General features: G+C 36.0%; 1 protein-coding gene and 1 long non-coding RNA gene across 3 annotated transcripts in view; one reads left to right on the top strand and one right to left on the bottom strand.

Moving 5' to 3' along the window:
• Positions 1–15,664, bottom strand: part of KLHDC1 (kelch domain containing 1) — a 48,722-nt gene extending 33,058 nt beyond the window's left edge. Inside the window, exons 1-5 of one of the 2 annotated variants that reach the window (XM_031952822.1) lie at positions 15,419–15,505; positions 12,180–14,462; positions 8,398–8,468; positions 7,895–8,012; positions 7,325–7,443 (exon numbers count right to left, since the gene is read on the bottom strand). In XM_031952822.1, coding sequence (XP_031808682.1) covers positions 7,325–7,443; positions 7,895–8,008 — 233 coding nt within the window. In that variant the 5' untranslated portion in view covers positions 8,009–8,012; positions 8,398–8,468; positions 12,180–14,462; positions 15,419–15,505. Of the gene's footprint in view, positions 1–7,324; positions 7,444–7,894; positions 8,013–8,397; positions 8,469–12,179; positions 14,463–15,418 lie in introns of both variants that reach the window. The other variant, XM_031952823.1, reaches the window with a different exon arrangement.
• A 47-nt stretch (positions 15,665–15,711) lies between these two features.
• LOC111720665 lies at positions 15,712–19,879 on the top strand. The gene is made up of 2 exons (XR_002770258.2): positions 15,712–15,821; positions 17,920–19,879. It is a non-coding gene; the product is annotated as an uncharacterized LOC111720665 (long non-coding RNA).
• Positions 19,880–20,565: the final 686 nt, after the last annotated feature.

Raw genomic sequence — 20,565 nt, 5'->3', positions numbered from 1 at the left:
ATATTGGAGGGTATGTGGGAAAACTGGGACACTAATACATCAAAATTCAATTTAAATGTCACCTCCTACATGAGGCACATACTGAACAGTACCCCAACAGCAAATGCTTCACACCCAAAATATTTACTGTTTTGTATAGTCTTATCTGTGAACATATTCTCTCTCCTAAAATGACGTGAGCTCCCTGAGGTCAGGGATTGTTTATTTTTATGTTTATGTCTTTCATACTTAGCAAAGTCAAAGCTTATTACCAGACTGCATGAAATCTTATATGACTAAAATATACTATACAAAGTTAAGGCAGATTAAGCTTTGGAAATATGTAATTGGAACATCTTTGTGACATCTAAGAGGAAATCTTAGTTTTGTGTTTTTTTTAATAAACCTTCAGTGTCTAGAAAATCTCCATGCCCTCCTCTCCTACCATTTGGAACCAAAAGAAGGTTATTTTTATATTATATGATAAAACTTAAAGCTATGTGTCACTGGGGTCCCCACAAAAAAAATGTAGGCCTTTTCCCTTCTGTAATTGTCAAACATAACAGGATCAATATCTAGGAAAGTCACAACTATGTAGACTAGTTTTTCCTTAAAAAGGCAATCCTCAAGACTTAATTGGCCTGAGGTACTGAAGTTCAACTTATTAATGTATCTTCTTGTTCTCCCCAGGCATAAAATGCCCCATGGAAAATTAGTTCATTCTCCTCTTATAATGTACTGCCCGCTGAAATGCAAGTCAAAGACCTGATTAAGCTTATCTCCATTCGGAGATCTGACTTAAGAACTGAAGATATATTTGTGCTACATTATTCTTTCCATACAAGTTAATTAAATTTCCTTTAAAAAAATATTATAGATATACCAATTAAACTCCCAAGAAATTATTTTACAGATTTGGAAAAAGTAATAACAAAGTTTATCTGAAAGAACAAAAGGTCAAGAATTTCAAAGGAATTAATGAAAAAATGCCAATGAAGGTGGCCTAACTATGCCAGACTTAAAACTTTATTTATAAAGCAGCGGTCATCAAAACCATTTGGTCCTGGCTAAGAAACAAGGGTAGTCTATCAGTGGAATATGTTGGATTTACAGGACAAAATAGTCAATGACTATAGCAATCTAGTGTTTGACAAACCCAAAGACCCCAGCTTTTGGGATAAGAACTCACTATTTGACAAAAACTGCTGGGAAAATTAGAAACTAGTATGGCAGAAACCAGGCATTGACCCACACCTAACACCCTTTACCAAGACAAGGTCAAAATGATGGGTTTATGATTTTAGATATAAAAAGTGGTATTATAAAGCAAATTAGAAAAACATAGTATATAGTTTGCCTCTCAGATCTGTGGAGAAGAAAGGAATTTGTGACCAAAGAAGAACTAGAGATCATTATTGATCACAAAATTGATAATTTTGATTATATTAAGTTAAAAAGATTTTGTACAAACAAAACTTATGCAGACAAGATTAGAAGGGAAGCAATAAATTGGGAAAGGTCCTGATAAAAACCTCATTTCTAAAATATATAGAGAACTGACTCAAAATTATAAGAAATCACAGCCATTCTCCAACTGATGAATGGTCAAAGGATATGAACAGACAATTTTCACATGAAGAAATTGAAACTATTTGTAGTCATATAAAAAGGTGCTCCAAATCACTATTGAGCAGAGAAATATAAATTAAGACAGCTCTGAGACACTACTACACACCTCTTAGATTGGCTAAGATGACAGAAAAAAATAATGACGAATGTTGGAGGGGATGTGGGAAAACTGGGACACTGATACATTGTTGGTGGAACTGTGAACAGATCCAACCATTCTGGAGAGCAATTTGGAACTATGTTCAAAAAGTTACCAAACTGTGCATACCCCTGGATCCAGCAGTGTTTTTACTGGGCTTATATCCCAAAGAGATCTTAAAGGAGGGAAAGGGACCCACATCTGCCAAAAATGTTTGTGGCAGCCCCTTTTTAGTGGCTAGAAACTGGAAACTGAATGGATGCCCATCAATTGGAGAATGGTTGAATAGATTATGGTATATGAATGTTATGGAATATTATTGTTCTAGAAGAAATGCCCAACAGGATGATTTCAGAGAGGTCTGTAGAGACTTACTTGAATTGATGCTAAATGAAATGAGCAGAACCAGGAGATCATTATACACAGTAACAAGACTATATGATGATCAATACTTTTGGACATGGCTCTCTTCAACAATGAGATGATTCAAACTAGTTCCAATTGTTCAGCGATAAAGAGAGCCATCTAGACCCAGAGAGAGGACTATGTACCACAACATAGCATTTTCACTCTTTCTTTTATTGTTTGCTTGCATTTTGTTTTCTTTCTCAGGTTTTTTTTTCCTTCTTGATCCGATTTTTCTTGTACAGCAAGATAATAATCCATATATTGGATTTAACATATATTGTAACATATTTAACATGAATTGAACTATCTGCTATCTAAGGGAGGGGATGGAGGGAAGGAGGGAAAAATTTGGAACAGCTTTAGCAAGGGTCAATGTTGAAAAATTACCTATGCATATGGTTAGGAAATAAAAAGCTTTAGTTAAAAAAAAAAGATGGATTAAAAAAATAAAATCAAGAACAGCCCTAAAAAAAGCTGAATTACTAGCATAAGAAAAATTAAAGTTGTCTCTAGGGATTTAGAGATTTTTAGGGTTATTTAGAGATAGATATGCTCTAGGTCTTTAAGAATCATATTGTGACAGCAGAGGTGCTCTCAAAAACTCAGTCCCTATGGAGGAGTTTTTAAAAATTGCTTGGATTAGGACAGTAACCTATGATAAATGTAAAATATTATTTGTTGAATTTTTATGACTTCGTATTTTGAAGTGATTATAATCTCTAGGTCTGGTAGCCCTAATAAATCTAGATCCTTCCTAAAGGCTGTATAATTTTGGAATTAAAAACAATTCTGAATCAAATGCCCGAGTTCTTTATTAAGACTTTTTCTATATTTGCTTTAAATTTTTTTTTCAATCCTTAGAACTACTTGGCAAATATTACATACTCAAATATTTCTTAATTAATCAGAAATCTCTGATGCAGGGCACTGAATACTTGAAAGGACAATACTTGAACTTCTCCACGATCTTAGAGAACTTGTGAATCAACAACTCAGTATTCCATTTTTTTTTTTTTTTATAGTAACTTTTTATTGACAGAATCCATGCCTGGGTAATTTTTTTTTTACAACATTATCCCTTGCGCTCACTTCTGTTCCGATTTTTCCCTCCCACCCTCCACCCCCTTCCCTAGATGGCAAGCAGTGCTATATATGTTGAATATGTCCTAGTATATCCTAGATACAATGTATGTGTGCAGATCCAAACAGTTTTCTTGTTGCACAGGGAGAATTGGATTCAGAAGGTAGAAGTAACCCGGGAAGAAAAACAAAAATGCAAACAATTTACATTCATTTCCCAGTGTTTTTGTTTTTTTTTCCTTTGGGTGTAGCTGCTTCTGTCCATCATTGATCAATTGAAACTGAATTAGGTCTCTTTGTCAAAGAAATCCGCTTTAATCAAATTACATCTTCATACAGTATCGTTGTTGACATATATAATGATCTCTTGGTTCTGCTCATTTCACTTAGCATCAGTTCATGTAATTCTCTCCAAGCTTCTCTGTATTCATCTTGCTGGTCATTTCTTACAGAACATTAATATTCCATAACATTCATATACCACAATTTACCCAACCATTCTCCAATTGATGGGCAGCCACTCAGTTTCCAGCTTCTAGCCACTACAAACAGGGTTGCCACAAACATTTTGACACATACAGGTCCCTTTCCCTTCTTTAGTATCTCCTTGGGGTATAAGCCCAGTAGAAACACTGCTGGGTCAAAGGGTATGCACAGTTTGATAACTTTTTGGGCATAATTACAGATTGCTCTCCAGAATGGTTGGATTCGTTCACAGCTCCACCAACAATGTATCAGTGTCCCAGTTTTCCCACATCCCCTCCAACACTCATCATTATTTTTTCCTGTCATCTTAGCCAATCTGACCAACTCAGTATTCCTTAAAAAAAGAGACTGTCATCTTTGCCAAGAAAGATTTGTTCTAATATGGAAATATGTTTAAAATAATTGCACTTATTTAACTTATATCAGAATGTTTACTGTCTTGGGGAAGGGGAGGTAAAAGAATAAGGGAGAAAAATTTGGAACACAAAATTTTACAAAAATGAATATTAAAAAACTATTTTTACATATACTTGGGAAAAAATCAAATACTATTTTCAAAAATGAGAGAGATTCATTCTCCTCTTTCCTTTTTCCTGAACATGTGGCATGTAATGCTTTCTTCTCTAGGACTTCTCATAAGGGATAAGAAAGAGCTATTATTGACTACACCTATTAGATATAGTGACTTCAAATGTGTACTGCTTGGGCAAGACCAGGCTGTGGCTTCTGTCTGCCTTTTCTCAATTTAGGATTGGACTTTTTAGAAATGTTTAGTTTAGGAACTCCAGTGTCTCTCAATCACTTGGCAGCACCATGAGTGAGAGGTTCCCTTACAGTGACTACATTTCTTAGTGAATATATTGGCAAGAGGAGAAATGCAATCTCTGGTCTTGCAATACTAGAAAACAAAGACTTTTGATAGAGCTATTCATAAGTTGCAGAGATGCTATGTAGCCAGTGGAGAAATAACTTGTAGCTCACAGACAGGTAGACAGATAGATAACAGATAGATATGTGCCAGGTATTGTGCTAAGCTAAGCAATTCAAAAAGGGCAATCCCTACCCTTAAGATTATATTCTAATAGGGAAAGATTACACATAAAAATGAGCTGACGGGGTAAGGGAGTATAGATGGTGGTGAAGTCCAGAGAATCAACAGCAAAACAGTACAAGAATGAAATATGGCCATCCACAAAATGAAGGTCCTAGAATGAACTCACCATTGGGAAAAGTAAGATAGCATGGTGGAAGAATATTACAGGATGAGAAGGCCCCAAGTGCTAATGGAAATTCCAGGGTAAGAAGGCAGCTGAATAACAGTAACTAAATCTTGGAGAGTCAAAAATATAGATGCGAGGAAAATAAGGCTCATATTTGGAGAGTAACAGCAAGGCGATGCCAGAATACAGGGGACAGCAAAACCATGGAGATTCTTATATTAAAGGGAAGGATAACAGCAGCTCTTTCCCAAGTGAAGGGAAACAGTAGCAGTACACAGACAACCAACATTAGTGGTTACAAAACTGCTTCCAGCAAAGTGGGCTGTAATTGAGTCCTGGTGAAATGAAGCAAGATATGGGCCCTGATAGAAGAGAAAGTCATGAGGATACTGGCAGAAGTACATTTTGACCATTTAAATGACTATAATCAGAAATCAATAAGATAGTTTCATGCTATTGCCAATATAGAGCTTATAGTCAATGGACAACTACTTCCTAAGCTTTCCTCGGGAGACCAATTAATGAAAGATGTCTTGCTTATACAAACAAGATGTAAAAAATGTCATTGAATACTAGTTTTTACAAAAGTAGAGACAGACCTGTAGGATAATACCATTACAGATTTATATCTGAAAGGGATCTAATTAATCTAAGCAGTCACTCTGCCTCACACAAGAGCTTCTTATGGGCAGATACTTTGTATTTCTGCTACAAGATGCATAGTGAAAGGAAGTCAAGGTTAATGGGCTGACTGAGTAGTGATATAGAGCAAATTTTAGTAATCATTTAGGCCCTAGGACAGTTTGGATGCTTTCTTAGGTACCTCCTACAGATGACTCTGACCCCTGATGAAGACTGATGACTATGTCAACATCAAGGTCATTCTGATGTTTCTGGTGCAGTATTAGTTCACTATTACTCCTTTATATCAAAAAGTCTATCACAAAGTGTGACTTCACTCCGCCCACAAGGACTGCATTCCTTTATGGAAAGTTTACATTGATTGTGGTCTTTTTTGTTATTTTTTCTATTTTGACTCTTCCTCCAGTGTTGCCTACAACAGGCTTTTCAAATCCCTAAAATCAAGGTTGTTCAGAAATGCCCCTAAGGCCATTTGGTAGTGAAAGACTCCTGGGAAACCCTTAGGACCTTGTCATCAAATGTGAGAAATGGTGGGAGCATTAATTACTAAGGATTGAAAGTTCCTCTTATGTAGGCTAGGCAAGTCTTTCCCTAAAAACAATTCTCAGCACATCTTTGTATGGCGATAATAGGACCTGAAGCAAAGGTGCATCTCTGCTGAACAGCCTTTCCATACTATTAAGTAATGTTTCTTTCATAAAATGCTGTGTCTCATTTCATTCCAGTCCTGAGTTATAGGCTTTGCCTATAGTTCTAGAATACCAACATTTAGCTGAGCACTCTGGTACTCCTAGATAAAACACTGAAATAATTTGCAAAGACTCTTTCATCTATCTTATAGAAAGCTTAAAGAGAGAAAAAACACCCAAACCAACTGTACCTAATGCTTATTTTTGAAGGTTCTATTAAATAGCAAAAAATATGTTTAGTCTGAGTATTTTAACTGTGGTTTTTGTTTGCAGAGACAATAAAAGTTGGTAGCAGTATATAGAGAGAGTAAAATTAGATTTGGATTAGCTTTCTTATCTTTCACAAGTATAGACAGGACAAATGAAGATAAGATTCTTAGAATGGAATTTGGAGACAATTTAAAGCAGGAGTTCTTAATATGGGGCCCATGAACTTAAAATATTTTTATAACTATTTCAGTATAATTTATTTCCTTTGTAATACTAGATATTTCACTTTATGAATTTAAAAACATTATTCGGAGGTTTTAAAATAGGCTTCACCTGACTGCCAAACGAATCTATGACATAAAAAACGTTTCTTTAATTTAAAATAAGTAGGCATGATAAAAAAAAAAAAAATTTAGAAACCTTATATGCAGAACATTCCAGAATTTCTGAGTCCCCAAGAATACCATCCAAATATCACTATCTTAATAATGTTTTTCTTCTAAAACAAAATCTATAATTAGTTCTGGTCTGTGATAAACATATTATAAGCATGTATTTGTTAATGATTACTTTCAAACAATTAGATTTAAATAAAATATACTGTTTGAAATATCACTACACCAAATAATTTATAATGAAGTAGCTGCTACTATCACATTTATTTTCATGATTGTAAATTTTATTGTCTTCAATTATGTCCCATAAGTTTTAATATCAATTTTGATCCCAATCACAAGCCCAAAGATTCTTAGTTTGGGGGCTTTCTCTGCCATATGCTGAAATCCTTATTATAGAAATTCAATTAATAGTAAGTAGAGTTACACAAAACTTTTAAGCATTACCTGTCTTTATATACCCAGCAAGAAAGTTTGTCTCGCGGTGTAGGTGGCTGTCCTTTAAAGTCAATGATTTTTTCCCATTGGAATGTTCCATCTCTTGTTCGTAAATTAACAAAATAGAGCTTTTAAAAAAGGAAAACACTATTGTTATAATTCAATATACATCATATAGGATCTGCAATTAAAATAGCAAATGGTAATACAATTACATTTATACCCTTTTCAATAAAATAGAAAACTTTAAAAATAATAATAAAACTAATTAAAAAGAAACAAAATAGTCATCATAAATTAATGGCATCATAATAAACCATCATAAATAAATCATCAATAAATTAATGAATAAAAATAAGTAAAAATAAAAATCATGGCATAGAATCTTTTCCCCATGTTCTAATTATATGGGAGTAAAATCATAGTAAAAGAGTATTTTAAATGCTTATCTTTATGGACTTATAGTCACATAGTTAAGCATTTATTTTATCTTTAAGTTTAAAGTATCTGCAATTTTATGAGATGAAGTTTCTACATTTTATATTCTATGTATACTTCCTGAATTAAGCAATGTATTACTCGATTGCTATATCCTTTGTCATCATATCCTCCAAAAACATAGAGTTTTCCATTAATGCAGGCACCACAACTTCCTGACATGGATGTAGGGAGTTCTCCTTCCATAAGATGCATTGTCCTGTAACAAAACAACATAGAATTCCTTGACTTTACAGAAAGACACTCCATCAATCATTTTATTAAAATAAGTTAACAATTCTATTTTGTAAAATATTATAAATCTCCATAGAAAGATCATTAGACATATGCCAAATATACAATGTTTTCATATGTACAACCAGAACTGAGAATTAAGGGAATTAAAGACTACAGAGGCACTGAGGATAAGACAGACTTGGGAGAAGGAAAAAGTTCAATATTTATAAAAATTGAGACCTGAGAAAAAGAAAGAGAAGTTAAACATTTGCAATAACAGTACAGATACAATCTTGTAACTTTTAATCAAATTCTACAACAGCTGCAAGATTTGGCATACTGCATGATTTAAAACACATATAGCTTACCACAAACCATTGTCAATTTCATAGATCCAAATTTCATCATTAGGCAAATACACTTCATTGTCTTCAATAGACTAAAAACATAAGATATATAAAAGACACATTTGTCAATTAAATACGACACATATTACTAATGTTACTGGGCATGAAAACTGATGGGCAAAATACAAAATAGAATCAGATATAAAAATCATTTTAAACAGAAAATATTCAAGAAATAAAAGGGAAAAGGTAAGTGTTCTTTAAGGAATAGTGGATAGTAAACTGCTAATTTGGAATATCTAGACGTCTAATCAAATGGTCTCATGTAAGAAAAGCTTTTGTAAATCTGAGAAGAGATCTCAAAAGTGAAATTTGAGCCAGAGATGCTATTTAGAACTAGGAATCAAAGTCAGTATGAAGGGTAATGGTTAAAAAGAAAGTATGTACATTCTGACTTAAGGGAATTACTATGAAAAGAAAGACATGTAAAGAATATTACAGCCCAAGAGGATCATGCTTGATGAACTAATTCATTCAAACATTTATTATGGATGATATATAAAACAAACAATAATCTGAAAAAGTTTAAAATTTTTTCTAGAGGGCAACCAAGAACGCTCTAAATAAAAAGATAATATGAAACATGAAAAAAATCAGCAGTAAGAAGAATTCTAATGTTATTTAAGTTGCACATGTAAGAAAAGTTATAAGAAGTATCTTAAAATCTTCAAAAGTACTACTAAAAATTACCTTCAACAATGACCAAAAAAAAAAAAGTTTTTGCTGACAATCATAAAAATAGATGAACCTCAGAACATTTTTGTGCAGATTTCAAATACAGCTTCAGATTTTGTCTCTCATGAAATTATCAAGAGGATGAAAAGTTTTAAAAGAGTCTTAAAAATCCTTTTTTAACTAAAAAAATTGTGCTCATTTAAACTTGTCTAAAATCTAGCTACTAATTCTTTCCTGTTACATTTCACTAGGGGAATATCGCCCAACAAAAGTCCAACAGCAGTCACTAGAATGTTAATTTAAGACTTAATTTGCCCTAGGCTTTCTTTTTTATTATGGTAACTTTTAATGAAAGCATTCCACACATTCATCACTATTAACAACTAGGTTTTCCCTAAATAAGTCCAAATATGACATTTAAGAGATCTCTGGAAATTTTTTGATCATTCCACGTATTGTCGTTTCATCTTTAATCATTTTCCTCATTTAAGGACTTTCACTTATCTACCTCTGACTTTAGCTCCACTGATATATCAAAAACTTTATTTTTCAAATTATGAAAATCTATATTTTGACCCATTATCTTGATTAACTTTTCCATTAAGCCAAAATTTAATTTTCGGTGGTTGCAAGAAAACTTTTCAAGAAAATGTTGGCTTATTACATTTCTATTCTCTTTCCCCTCCCCAATGGAATCAGTTCTTTCCAAGATTTTTTTAATGTAGTGCCTACCCACACTGCCCCATTTATAAATAAAGCAGCAATATTTTATATGTCTAAGTTGCAATTCTAATAAAACAACTATCATTTTAACACCTCATAGATATCTCAAGACAACTTTTCATAATTGGTGTTTTTTGAGAAAAGTTTTCTATTTTAAACATATTTTGGTCCTTGAGATTCCATTAAGTCAAAAAGCTTAAAAGTTCAGCTTCACTTTGGAATAAGTTAATATCAATGACAGGAACATGTGCCTACATCATTATAGGCACTTCAGTACTAATTGGCTGACCATGAATAAAACCACTTAGGTATGTTTAAATTATTAGATGAAGTTCTGAGAATGGAAAGGATACTTTAAATGGGCAATCAACATCATGATGGTCACTAATATAATACTGAGCCTCATTATTACAGTAAGAACCCTCAGGTTCACCTTCACCCAAATCTTAAATTTCTAGAAATTTGTTATCGTTTTTCACTAAATAAAATAGATCTTAATCCTGATGGCAGATCTGAATAATCTACAGTATGTTCATGTGTTAAGGAAAAAGAGCAATATGTTGAGAATGGGGGTTTTTCCTTCTTTCCAACTCAATGGAACCAGAAATAGCATGTACCAAGAACCATGCATCCTGCCAGTTAATATTCTAACAAGAGTAATAAAGCTCAAGTGAGACTAAAGTCTTACCCTGACAACTATTTTACAACAAAGATAAGAGTTCATATGCTCTCAGGAATAAAGTTTCACCTCTAAGATTTGTTAGCTCACTGGATATAAGACCAACATCTACAAAACACTTGAGAAAAGAAGATAAGAAAAAATAATGATGTTTACCAAAGAATGCCTGGCATATAACTATCAAGTAAGAAAAGATCCAATGAAAAGAGCCCTGCCTCTTTTAAGTCACTCAATCTAAATGGACCTTAGTTTCCTCATATATAACATGAAGAAGTTGCAAAAAATCACTAAACTGTTAATGCCTATCTATTAGGGAATGATTAATAAATTATGATATATGAATATAATGGAATACTTCTGTGCTATAAGAACTGATAAAAGTAATGATTTCAGAGAATCCTGGAAACTGTATGAACAGATAAAAATAATGGTCAGAACAATGACATCAACATTGTAATGATAACTTTGAAAGACATAAGAATCATGCAATGACCAACCATGAGTCTAGAGGAATAAAAGTTAAAAAAAAAAAAAAAATTACCCAGAATGAGAGCTTGTAATATGAGGTTCCTTTAAGTTCTAGATAACCTGAAATTTTAAACATATTCTGCTAAAATTTAGAATTTTGATGCATGAGTAAATATGCATCATTTTTTTAGTTTGCCCTAACACATAGCATACAAACTGAGCCTTCAAAGAAGATGCAAGAACATGTCATCTGGTTGAATTCTCATTATACACTGACATCCTTGCCCTACTTCACAAATGAATCTCACTTTTTTATATGCAAATTCGCACACACATCCCTCAACAAAGTAAGTGGTGAAGAGATTCTGGTTGCATTTTTTAAATTCAGCATCAAAAAATAAATATATATCCTTGGGAAACTTCCATGGGATAAATTCTATGTTGAATAGTATTTTGAACAAAGTGAAAAATCATTGATTTTGATTTCCTAAGGTATTTTAAGAAATCATAAGATTTAGATATATACATAATAAGACTAATCTTCTAATGCTTATGTCCCTTATTTCTTTGTCAGTTGATAAAGAAAAATAGTGTTTTGAACTAGTAGCAAGATATTTAAAAGTGGTACAAAAATTGAGCTAAGAATTTTTAAATTGTAAAATGTCTTTTGTGGAGCAGCAGTTGATTTTAGAAAAAATGATTACTTGCTCCAAAATTGAAATATCTCTGATTTAGGAATAGCTGTTTTATGCAGTAATTTAAAATATTAAAGACACCATGACATATACATTAACTTTTAGTTTGAATTATTTACTTTGAGTATTTTCCAATTAGTGTTTGTATCCACAATACTAAATACATAAAGATATGTATATTTATGCATAATATTTTCCAAAAAAATGTTAGAAAATCTTTATCAAAACAAAACTCTTCTTGAGGGTCATGACTGACAGAAGTTATAATCAATTCAGTAGAGGTGTAGATTTTGCAAAGTATACTGAATTATATAAACTTTTCCCCCACAGTTGTGCTAGCAGTAAAACTTCAGTTATGTATAAAGGATCATAGAGTGAGGAATACTCATGTTTCATTTAAGTTTCTGAATTACCCACACTTAACAATGGGGCTCACAATGTTTTGTATTGATTGGTTGATGGATAACCCACATAGTTTGTTTTGTACAGTATCTTTCCCTTACCTTTAGAGGGCACTGCAGTTTTGAAGCACGGTTCACCTAGAGAACTAGCTTAGTCCTGTGTTGTTCCCTGTTTAAAGAATACCTTTGAGAGGAGATATTCAGGGACAGAGGTGAATCTAATTTAGTCCAAGACACCTACAGCCTTCCTATGACTTATTCTAGAAAAAAAAAAAACAAAAAACGAAGTAACTGGAGCAACTCAAGAATCCCAGGAATCCTTTAAGCCATGATGATCTTGGGATAGTTATTCTCAAACTCTGGTCTCAGGACCCCTTTTCACTCTTAAAAATTATTAGGGATTCCCAAATGTTTTTGTTTACATGTTATATTTATCAGTATTTACTATATTAAAAATTAAGACATCTTAGTTATGAAAATAGTTTTGACCACAAGGACCTCCTAAAAGGGTCTCAGAAGTTCCCCAGAATATAGTTTGAAAATTGCTGACCTACATCAATTCTAGGCAACTCATGTAGCTCCAGTGGCACTGAAATAATTCTTGTTGACATTCTTAACTTTCTTCCTATCTACGTTTCTTTTTTCCCTCATTACTTTTTTGTTTCTTTCCTCTCCTGCTTATAACCAATTAAAAACATCTATAGGTCTTAAGAAACTAAGTCCTATAAACACTATAGATTCATGACTTGAACTCAGGTTTCTCTGATAGGACCTGTGTTCCCAAATTGGGCTTGTATAGTAGGTGACTTCTGAACTCAATCAGCCCACATGAAGGAAATAGTAACTGACATTCAACCTTTCAGGTGAGATCCAAACCTTTTATCATTTAAGGAACAGTGTAGGGATACAGAAATCTTTTATTATTAGGTTGGGGGATTGATATGTACTACCAATGCAATTTCAAATGAAAACTTCTTTCTCCATTTGATTTCTAAAGCATCAAAAATCAAATGTCAAAATAAGGTTAGCTTTCCCTTCATTCAGAATGATGAAACTCCACAGCCTTCAAAATATTTCTTAATAAAGGTCTGGCTATCTTTAGGAATGGACTCCTTCCCCTTGGAGAACTGTTGCAGAAACTTGGTCGAACAGCAGTGCTAACACACAGATGTTACCCAAAGATCCCAGGATTCCAGGGCTTTTAGTTTGGGAAACAATTTGCTTTTGCCAAAAAAGCCAAGATACAGAGAAGAGAGAGACAAGCAGAGGACTGTGACCTGTACTGATTCCTCAATGCTTCTTCTGCCAAGTCAGCATGGAATAGAGGCACTAGGTGCTACTCCTCTGACAAAATGAAGGAAAAGCAAATGGATCTAAGACCTGTAGCAAAGTAGAGCATGGAGGAAGGTGGGGAGAGATGCAACTGAGCATAATAGAAGACTGTTTGGTGACAGTACTAGAATCCAGGCCACAAGATTGTTATCTTCCCTGGTAGGAGAGGAAGGCAGGAAATTCACACACCCTTCCTTCACAGCAGCTATTACAACCAGAAAAGAGAAGCTTGTTTCTTTAAAAGCTTATTTCTATTATCAAAATTATGTCAAAATTTGCTATTTGAGTGGATGAACATAGTAAATTACTAGTTAAAAACCTTTTAAATATACAATTATGGATAGAGAGAAACCAAATCAAACAGAGGACACTTGTCTCAATTTAAACTGAGGTAGAGGATTATTAGCCAATAAGAGAATTCCTGTAATATCAGTAGATATCCATTACCCAGCCTGCTTTGAACCTGAAGAGCTTTAGTAAAGAAATAAGCCAGAAGTAGTGTTTATCATGGTAATCACATTTCTCAGAGCGGTAAGCCAAAATTCTACCTGGCTACAGGAAAAACATGTTTTGTAAAGGAGAGAATATCAAATCATGTTTGAAATAAATTTTGATTTGGCCACCTGCCATCTTAATACTCTCTACAGATGTAATCTTTCACAAATATTTAATTTTAAATGGATAACTATATAATGTGTTTCCATGGAACAGAAAGACTGATATCAGATTACAGATTTGTCATAGATTGTATGTTAACTTTTAACATGAATTCTATACAATAAAACAGAGTTCTCTTGGGATTCTCAAAAAGATAAAATGAAAATACTAACAAGAAAAACACATGGCATAAAACCATTTAGTAATACACTAGAAATTAAGTGTGGTCTAGCAATTTTCTAAAATCTTCGATTTTAATCACATCTCTAATAGGTTGTGAGACTCGGCAACAATAGTACAATACTGTGGTCCTGCTGGAGTACTTTAAGGCCGAGTCAATTTTTGATGCAGAGAAGTTACTGGTGCTGGAAGAGGTAGCTGAGAGGAGAACCAACACTGTATAAAGAGAAAGAAAGGAGGGAAAATTGAGGGTTAGGGAAGGTTAATGGGAATGGTGGGGGAATAGTGGCAAGACTACCACAAATGGTGGAGATAAAGTAATAAAAGGAATGGAGTATGGCACAGTGTAACGCACTCTGCCCTGGGAGTCTAGGGACATGGGTTCTAGTCCTGATTTTTACGAGTTACTTAGCTGAGTGCCCTTGAGCACGTTATTTCACCTTTCTGAGCCTCAGTTTTCTCATCTGTAAAATGTTAAAGTGGTCCCTTCAGAGGTCCCTTCCAGGCCTACACTTTAAGTGACTTGGTGTGCCTAACTCATCTGGGGAGGTCGGTGCAGAGGGCCTCGTGTCAGAGGAGAAGCAAGCAACTCGGTTTTTCCAGGGGAAAGACCCTCCATGGTGCATCCAAACTTGAGGACGAATAGACGGGGTTTAAGGAGCCTGTGAACCCAGGCCACTTCCAGGGCGGTAGACTTGAGAAAAGAAAGGACTACGGAGTACGTAAAATACTCAGGGGTCGCCCTACCAAAACGTCAGTGGGTCCGAGCGTATCACACCCCCGGGCCAGACCCTGACCAAGGTGCTCATCTCCGCCAGAGACGGCCGAGAGGGCTCTCCCCCCGCCCTGCAGGAGCGGGCCGGGAGTGCGCCGCCACGCCCCTCCAGCCCGGGGAACCTGGCGTGCCCTTCCCAGCCCCGCCCACCGATCTTAGGGAGGGTCCTACGCTCTCCCCACGCCCCGCTTTCCAGTCCCCCCCCCCCCCCCAGCTCGGGGCTAGTCTGAGCCTCCCCCACCCCCCCTCTCCAATCTGAGCTCTGGGCCGGCCCTGTGCCCCCTCCCTTTCAGTCCCCGCCCCTCCTACCTGCCTCGGGCTGGCCCGGGGCAGTCTCCCCACCCCGCCCACCGAGTCTCCTGGGAGGTCAGGGCTCCTGGTACCCTCGACCCCTTACCACATATCCTCCCCAGACATAGAGGAAGTTCCCGTCCACCACAGCGCAGTGTCCACTTCGCTCCTCGGCCACGCAGTACCGTTCGGTCGCGGCCATCGCCGCCGCCATGCCTGCCAGGACCTGACCTAGCGGATAGCGCTAAGCCCCTCACACCCCTTTCACTCGGAGCGACCTGGTTGGAGGCTCCCTTCTCCACACAGGGAAAGACGGAAAGCGGAAAGGGTCTAACCTGGGGAGGCGGAAGTGATACGTTCCGCTTCCCCCCCAGCTCCCGCGAAGGGACGGGCAGCGTTCGAAGTAACTGCACTGTGACCCCGGGAGCGGCCACGGCGCTGGCAAGGCTTAGCGCCTCCGGAAAATGGAACGCAACGGCCACCGTCCTGCCTCCACCTCAGCCTTCAAGGTCGGCTGCTGCTGCTGCTTGTTAATCTTTAGCTGTCTTGTCTGTAGCTCTCCTCCCCTCCCCCCCCCCCCCCCCCCCCACCTAAAATTTCAGCCTCTATGAAAACCTTTTCCCTATCCCTCTTAATCTCATGTCTTCCCTCTGTTGACTAGCTTCAGTTCGACTCGTACGTATGTTCTTTGCATGGGCTTGTTAATACTGCCTTTTGCCTTCCCATGCATATACTCCCAGCGCTTACTTGTGGTTGCCAGTTAAATGCTCGGGACTGACTGACTTGTCAGTCTCCTACCCACAACTTGTGGGGTCTCCATTTTGCATTTGAAGAAACTATAGTTTATCCAGGAAGTGTAGCAGGCAACCTTTCTAGTGTATCAGGCAGAATTGAACTGTAGACGTTCTGCTTACCTGTTACCTAGCTATTAAAAAGAAGACTCTTGCTTACATATTCTGATTCATTCAAGATAGAAATTAAATAAGACACTTGAAGTGTAATGTTAGAGAAACTGAGGCAGGATAGAAATTAGAGGGTTTTTAATATTTTATTTGGATTTCTGATGTTATGCCACAGTTCCCTTCTAATGTCCTAATCCAGTTTCCCTAATTGTCCTATTTAGTTACTCTGCCTCAGGTTATAACCTTTCCCTCTTAATGTTTAATGAGATAAAGGTTTCATATCTTTAGGCTATAATCATTCCTTCTTAATGTTTGACAGGATAAGGGTTTATCCATTTTAGACATCATTAGAATATCAGTAGCCTCTCCAGTAACTCCTTCCATTGTGTCATCCTAGGCCCCTCCCCCTCAATTAGCTTACCCCCACCCAGGTACCTCCCCCATTATGTCATTGTTCTTGTTATCCTATAAAAACCTTGCTGTCCTGATACTCGGGGCTGGATTCTTTGAGAGGATAGTCTCCTTCAGCCCTGGGACCAACCATGGATCCATTTGGTCCCAGTAAATCTCTCCATTAAATAAATTATTAAATTGTTCTCTAATCTCTATCTTGCTCAGTTTCTCCGGCATTACACTGAGAGGGCTGATGTCCAAAGCATCCAGTAGCTAATGTGTTCTTCCCATGAAGTACATATGCATGTGACTCCAAGCTACCAGAGGATAGACCGAGGCAGGGGCGGAGTCAGAGCACTGAGAGCAGGAAAGACTATCAATCTGGTTCTGACCCGTGGAGGGAGGCACCTGACATTCTGATAAGTGGGGAATTTCTGGGTTCATGATGTCTAAGATAGAAGGTCTTTCTCCTTAATCTGGATAATGATGTTAAAATTAAGAGAGGGGATGTTGCAACCATGCAGAACAATTAAGGGAAATTGAGGTAGAATAATCAAAGGAAACTGTGGCACAACAGTAGAACATGTTACATTCAGCAAATGGGAGTCTACTCAGCAATAGCTTGGAAATGATATTCTTCTTCTTGTCCTTCGTTTTCAAAGAGGACCAAAATGACATTGTTAGAATCCAATTACAGTATGTCAACTGGCCAATCAGACCAATACAAACTGGAAATGTTCTGCCACAGATCGGACACAAATAGTCTATATGCAGTGAAAATATAGTTTCCCATTTATATCTCAGAAATTGGCAAACAGCAATCAGGACCTGAATTATTATTTTGTTGATTGTCAGGGCAAAGCTAAGAATGATTTTGACATGTATAAATGCAACAAAACCTTATTTAAAATTAAAAAAAAAAAAAGAAAGAAAATATAGCTTCCCATACATCTCCATATGAGATGTGCCTACTCAAATAAATCAGCCCCTAGAAAAGAATCAAGATGGCAAAATTGAGAGGAGCATTGGACTCTCACTAGAGACTGCTTTAGATTAAATTCTGATTGAAAAAACCAAGAAATCACAGTGAGTCATTTTTCCAATTGAGGGCAATTTAGGGAAACACAGGTGTCTGCAGACACAGAGGACAGGAACTGGCAAGAGCACAAAGCATCTGTGGTGGGGAGCATTCCAGTGCCCAGAGACTAAGAGAGGACTGAGACAAAAACACTCTTAGAAATAGATCCCAGGGTTTCCTTGAGCAGAAACTAGGTACAAGTGCCATCTGACCACTCTTTCTCCTATCACTCAGGCCCAAATGACTAACCCAGGATGGAGAGGAATGGTTTGGAACTTTGGCCCTAACTGAACATAAAACAAGTACTAGGAAGAAAATGATAGCTGTGTGGCTCTGACCCATGAACCAGAAAACAGTATTATGTACAAAAGAGGAACCTGCAATTCAGTCAACTCTAAATCCATAGAACATCCCAGTGGACCAATAGTGACTGAATCAAGCAGCAGTCTGATGAAACTCACAACAAAAAAGCTGGTATGACCACATCTAGGTCAGGAACCCTCAGAAATCAGACCAGAAGGACAATGAACAGACACTCCCCTGAAATCTCACTATCTTAGTAGCCAATACTAGTCCCTAGATTGAACTTGGAAAAAATAGAAGATGAGAAAGTCAAGCCAGACATCCTTTTATCTGCAGAAGTGGACAGAACCTAACACTAACAAAATTCATAGTCAAGAAGTAAATTATCAAAAAGGAAAAATGAGGAGGAAAATCCCACCATGAAGACCTATTATAGTAAAAGAAGTACAAGACAAAAAGACAATGACTTGAAAAAATCCATATGTAAAGTCTCAAAAAAAATACATCTTGGACACAAGTCCAACAAGAATTTCTAGAAGAGTTAAAGCAAGTGTAAATGAAAGAGCTTTTAAAAAATAGAATTTTAAAAAGAAAAGAACAGTAGAGGAAAGAATGAGAAAAAGGACAAGTGGAAGAAACATGAAAGAATAGGATGGAAGAAGAGATATAAAGCCTCATCAAAGAAAATGATTCCTTGAAAATTGTGTTGCTGAATCACATTCAACTCTTTGTGACCCTGTGAATCATACTATCCATGGAATTTTCTTGGCAAAGTTATTTTCTTCTCCAATAAATTATAGCAAATGGAAGCTAATTAGCTTGTCCAGGATCACACAGCAGTATTTATCCGAGACTGGATTTGAACTCAGACTTGACTCTAGGTCCAGCACTCTATTGACTGGGCTTCCTAACTGCTTTGAGAAAGAGAATTAGCAAAATGGAAGCTAATGACTCAATGAAATATCAAGAAACAAAACCATCTGGGGAAAGACTGGGAGAAAATGTGATATGTCGTGGGGAGAAAAACTGACCAGAAAACAAATGAAGGAGAAATATTTTAATAATCATTGGACGATATATCTGAAACTGTAACCATAAAAGATTTTAAATATCACATTTCAAGAAATCACAAAAGAAAACTCCACAGACATCTCAGAACCAGAGAACAAAGGAGAAACTGAAAGAACCTATCAATTATCTTCTGAAAGAAACCCACAAATGAAAACTCCCAGAAATACTATATCCAAAATAAAAAACTCCCAGTTGAAGGAAAAAATAATGCAAGTACCCAGAAGGAAAGAATTTGAGTACAGAGGAAGTACAGTTAGAATCACACAAGATTAAGCAGCTATGAGTATAAAAGGAATGGAAAGCCTAGAGAATATGATATTGTAAAAGGATGAAACAACCAAGAATAAATTAACCAGAAAACTAAGTATAATCTTAGAATGGAAAAAAAAAATTAATCTTTAAAGAAATAAAGGACTTCTAAGCATCCCTGATGAACAGATAGATTTGAGTTGAAAATTTGACATACAAACACAGGAATGAAGAGAAACCTAAAAAATTAAGCAATCACAAGGGACTGAACATTATTAAATTATTTACATTTTTATATGAAAAGATGACACATATAACCCCTTGACTTTATGTTCACTGGAGGTTAGAGAGGGAATCTAATTGAACAAGTTATATTTGGATGTTCTCAAAAGAGGAGGACACTGAAATAAAAGGGAAGGGAGAAGAACAAGGAAAATTATCTCACATAAATAGGATGTAATAAGAAGACTTTGCACAACAAGGAGCGAACAATTGGGGTAGAATATACACATTTGAAACTCACTGTTACCTGAACTAGTTAAAGGAAAAAAAAAAACATAACACACAGTTGGGTACAGAAATATATCTTACTTTACAGGCAAATAGGAAGGAAATGGGTTAAAAGGAAAAAAGAGTGGGAGAGGAAAATAAGTGTAGATTTTCTAGACATTGACCCACACTTAACATCGTACACCAAGATAAGGTCAAAATGGGTTAATGACTTAGGCATAAAGGATGAGATTATAAATAAATTAGAGGAACACAGGATAGGTTATCTCTCAGACTTGTGGAAGAGGAAGGAATTTATGACCAAAGAAGAACTAGAGGTCATTACTGATCACAAAATAGAAAATTTTGATATCAAATTGAAAAGTTTTTGTACAAACAAAACTAATGTAGACAAGATTAGAAGGGAAGCGATAAACTGGGAAAACATTTTTCTAGTCAAGGGTTCTGATAAAGGCCTCATTTCCAAAATATGTAGAGAATTGACTCTATAAGAAATCAAGCCATTTTCCAATTGATAAATGGTCAAAGGATATGAACAGACAATTCTCAGATGAAGAAATTGAAACTATTTCTAGCCACATAAAAATTTGCTCCTAGTCATTATTAATCAGAAAAATGCAAATTAAGACAACATTGAGATACATTACACATCTGTCAGATTGGCTAGAATGACAGAGAAAGATAATGCAGAATGTTGGAGGGGATGTGAGAAAACAGGGACACTGATAGATTGTTGGTGGAATTGTG

This window comes from Sarcophilus harrisii, chromosome 2, assembly GCF_902635505.1.
Source record: "Sarcophilus harrisii chromosome 2, mSarHar1.11, whole genome shotgun sequence".
NCBI classification, from domain to species: Eukaryota; Metazoa; Chordata; class Mammalia; order Dasyuromorphia; family Dasyuridae; genus Sarcophilus; species Sarcophilus harrisii.
This window is presented reverse-complemented; position numbering and strand designations above follow the sequence as displayed.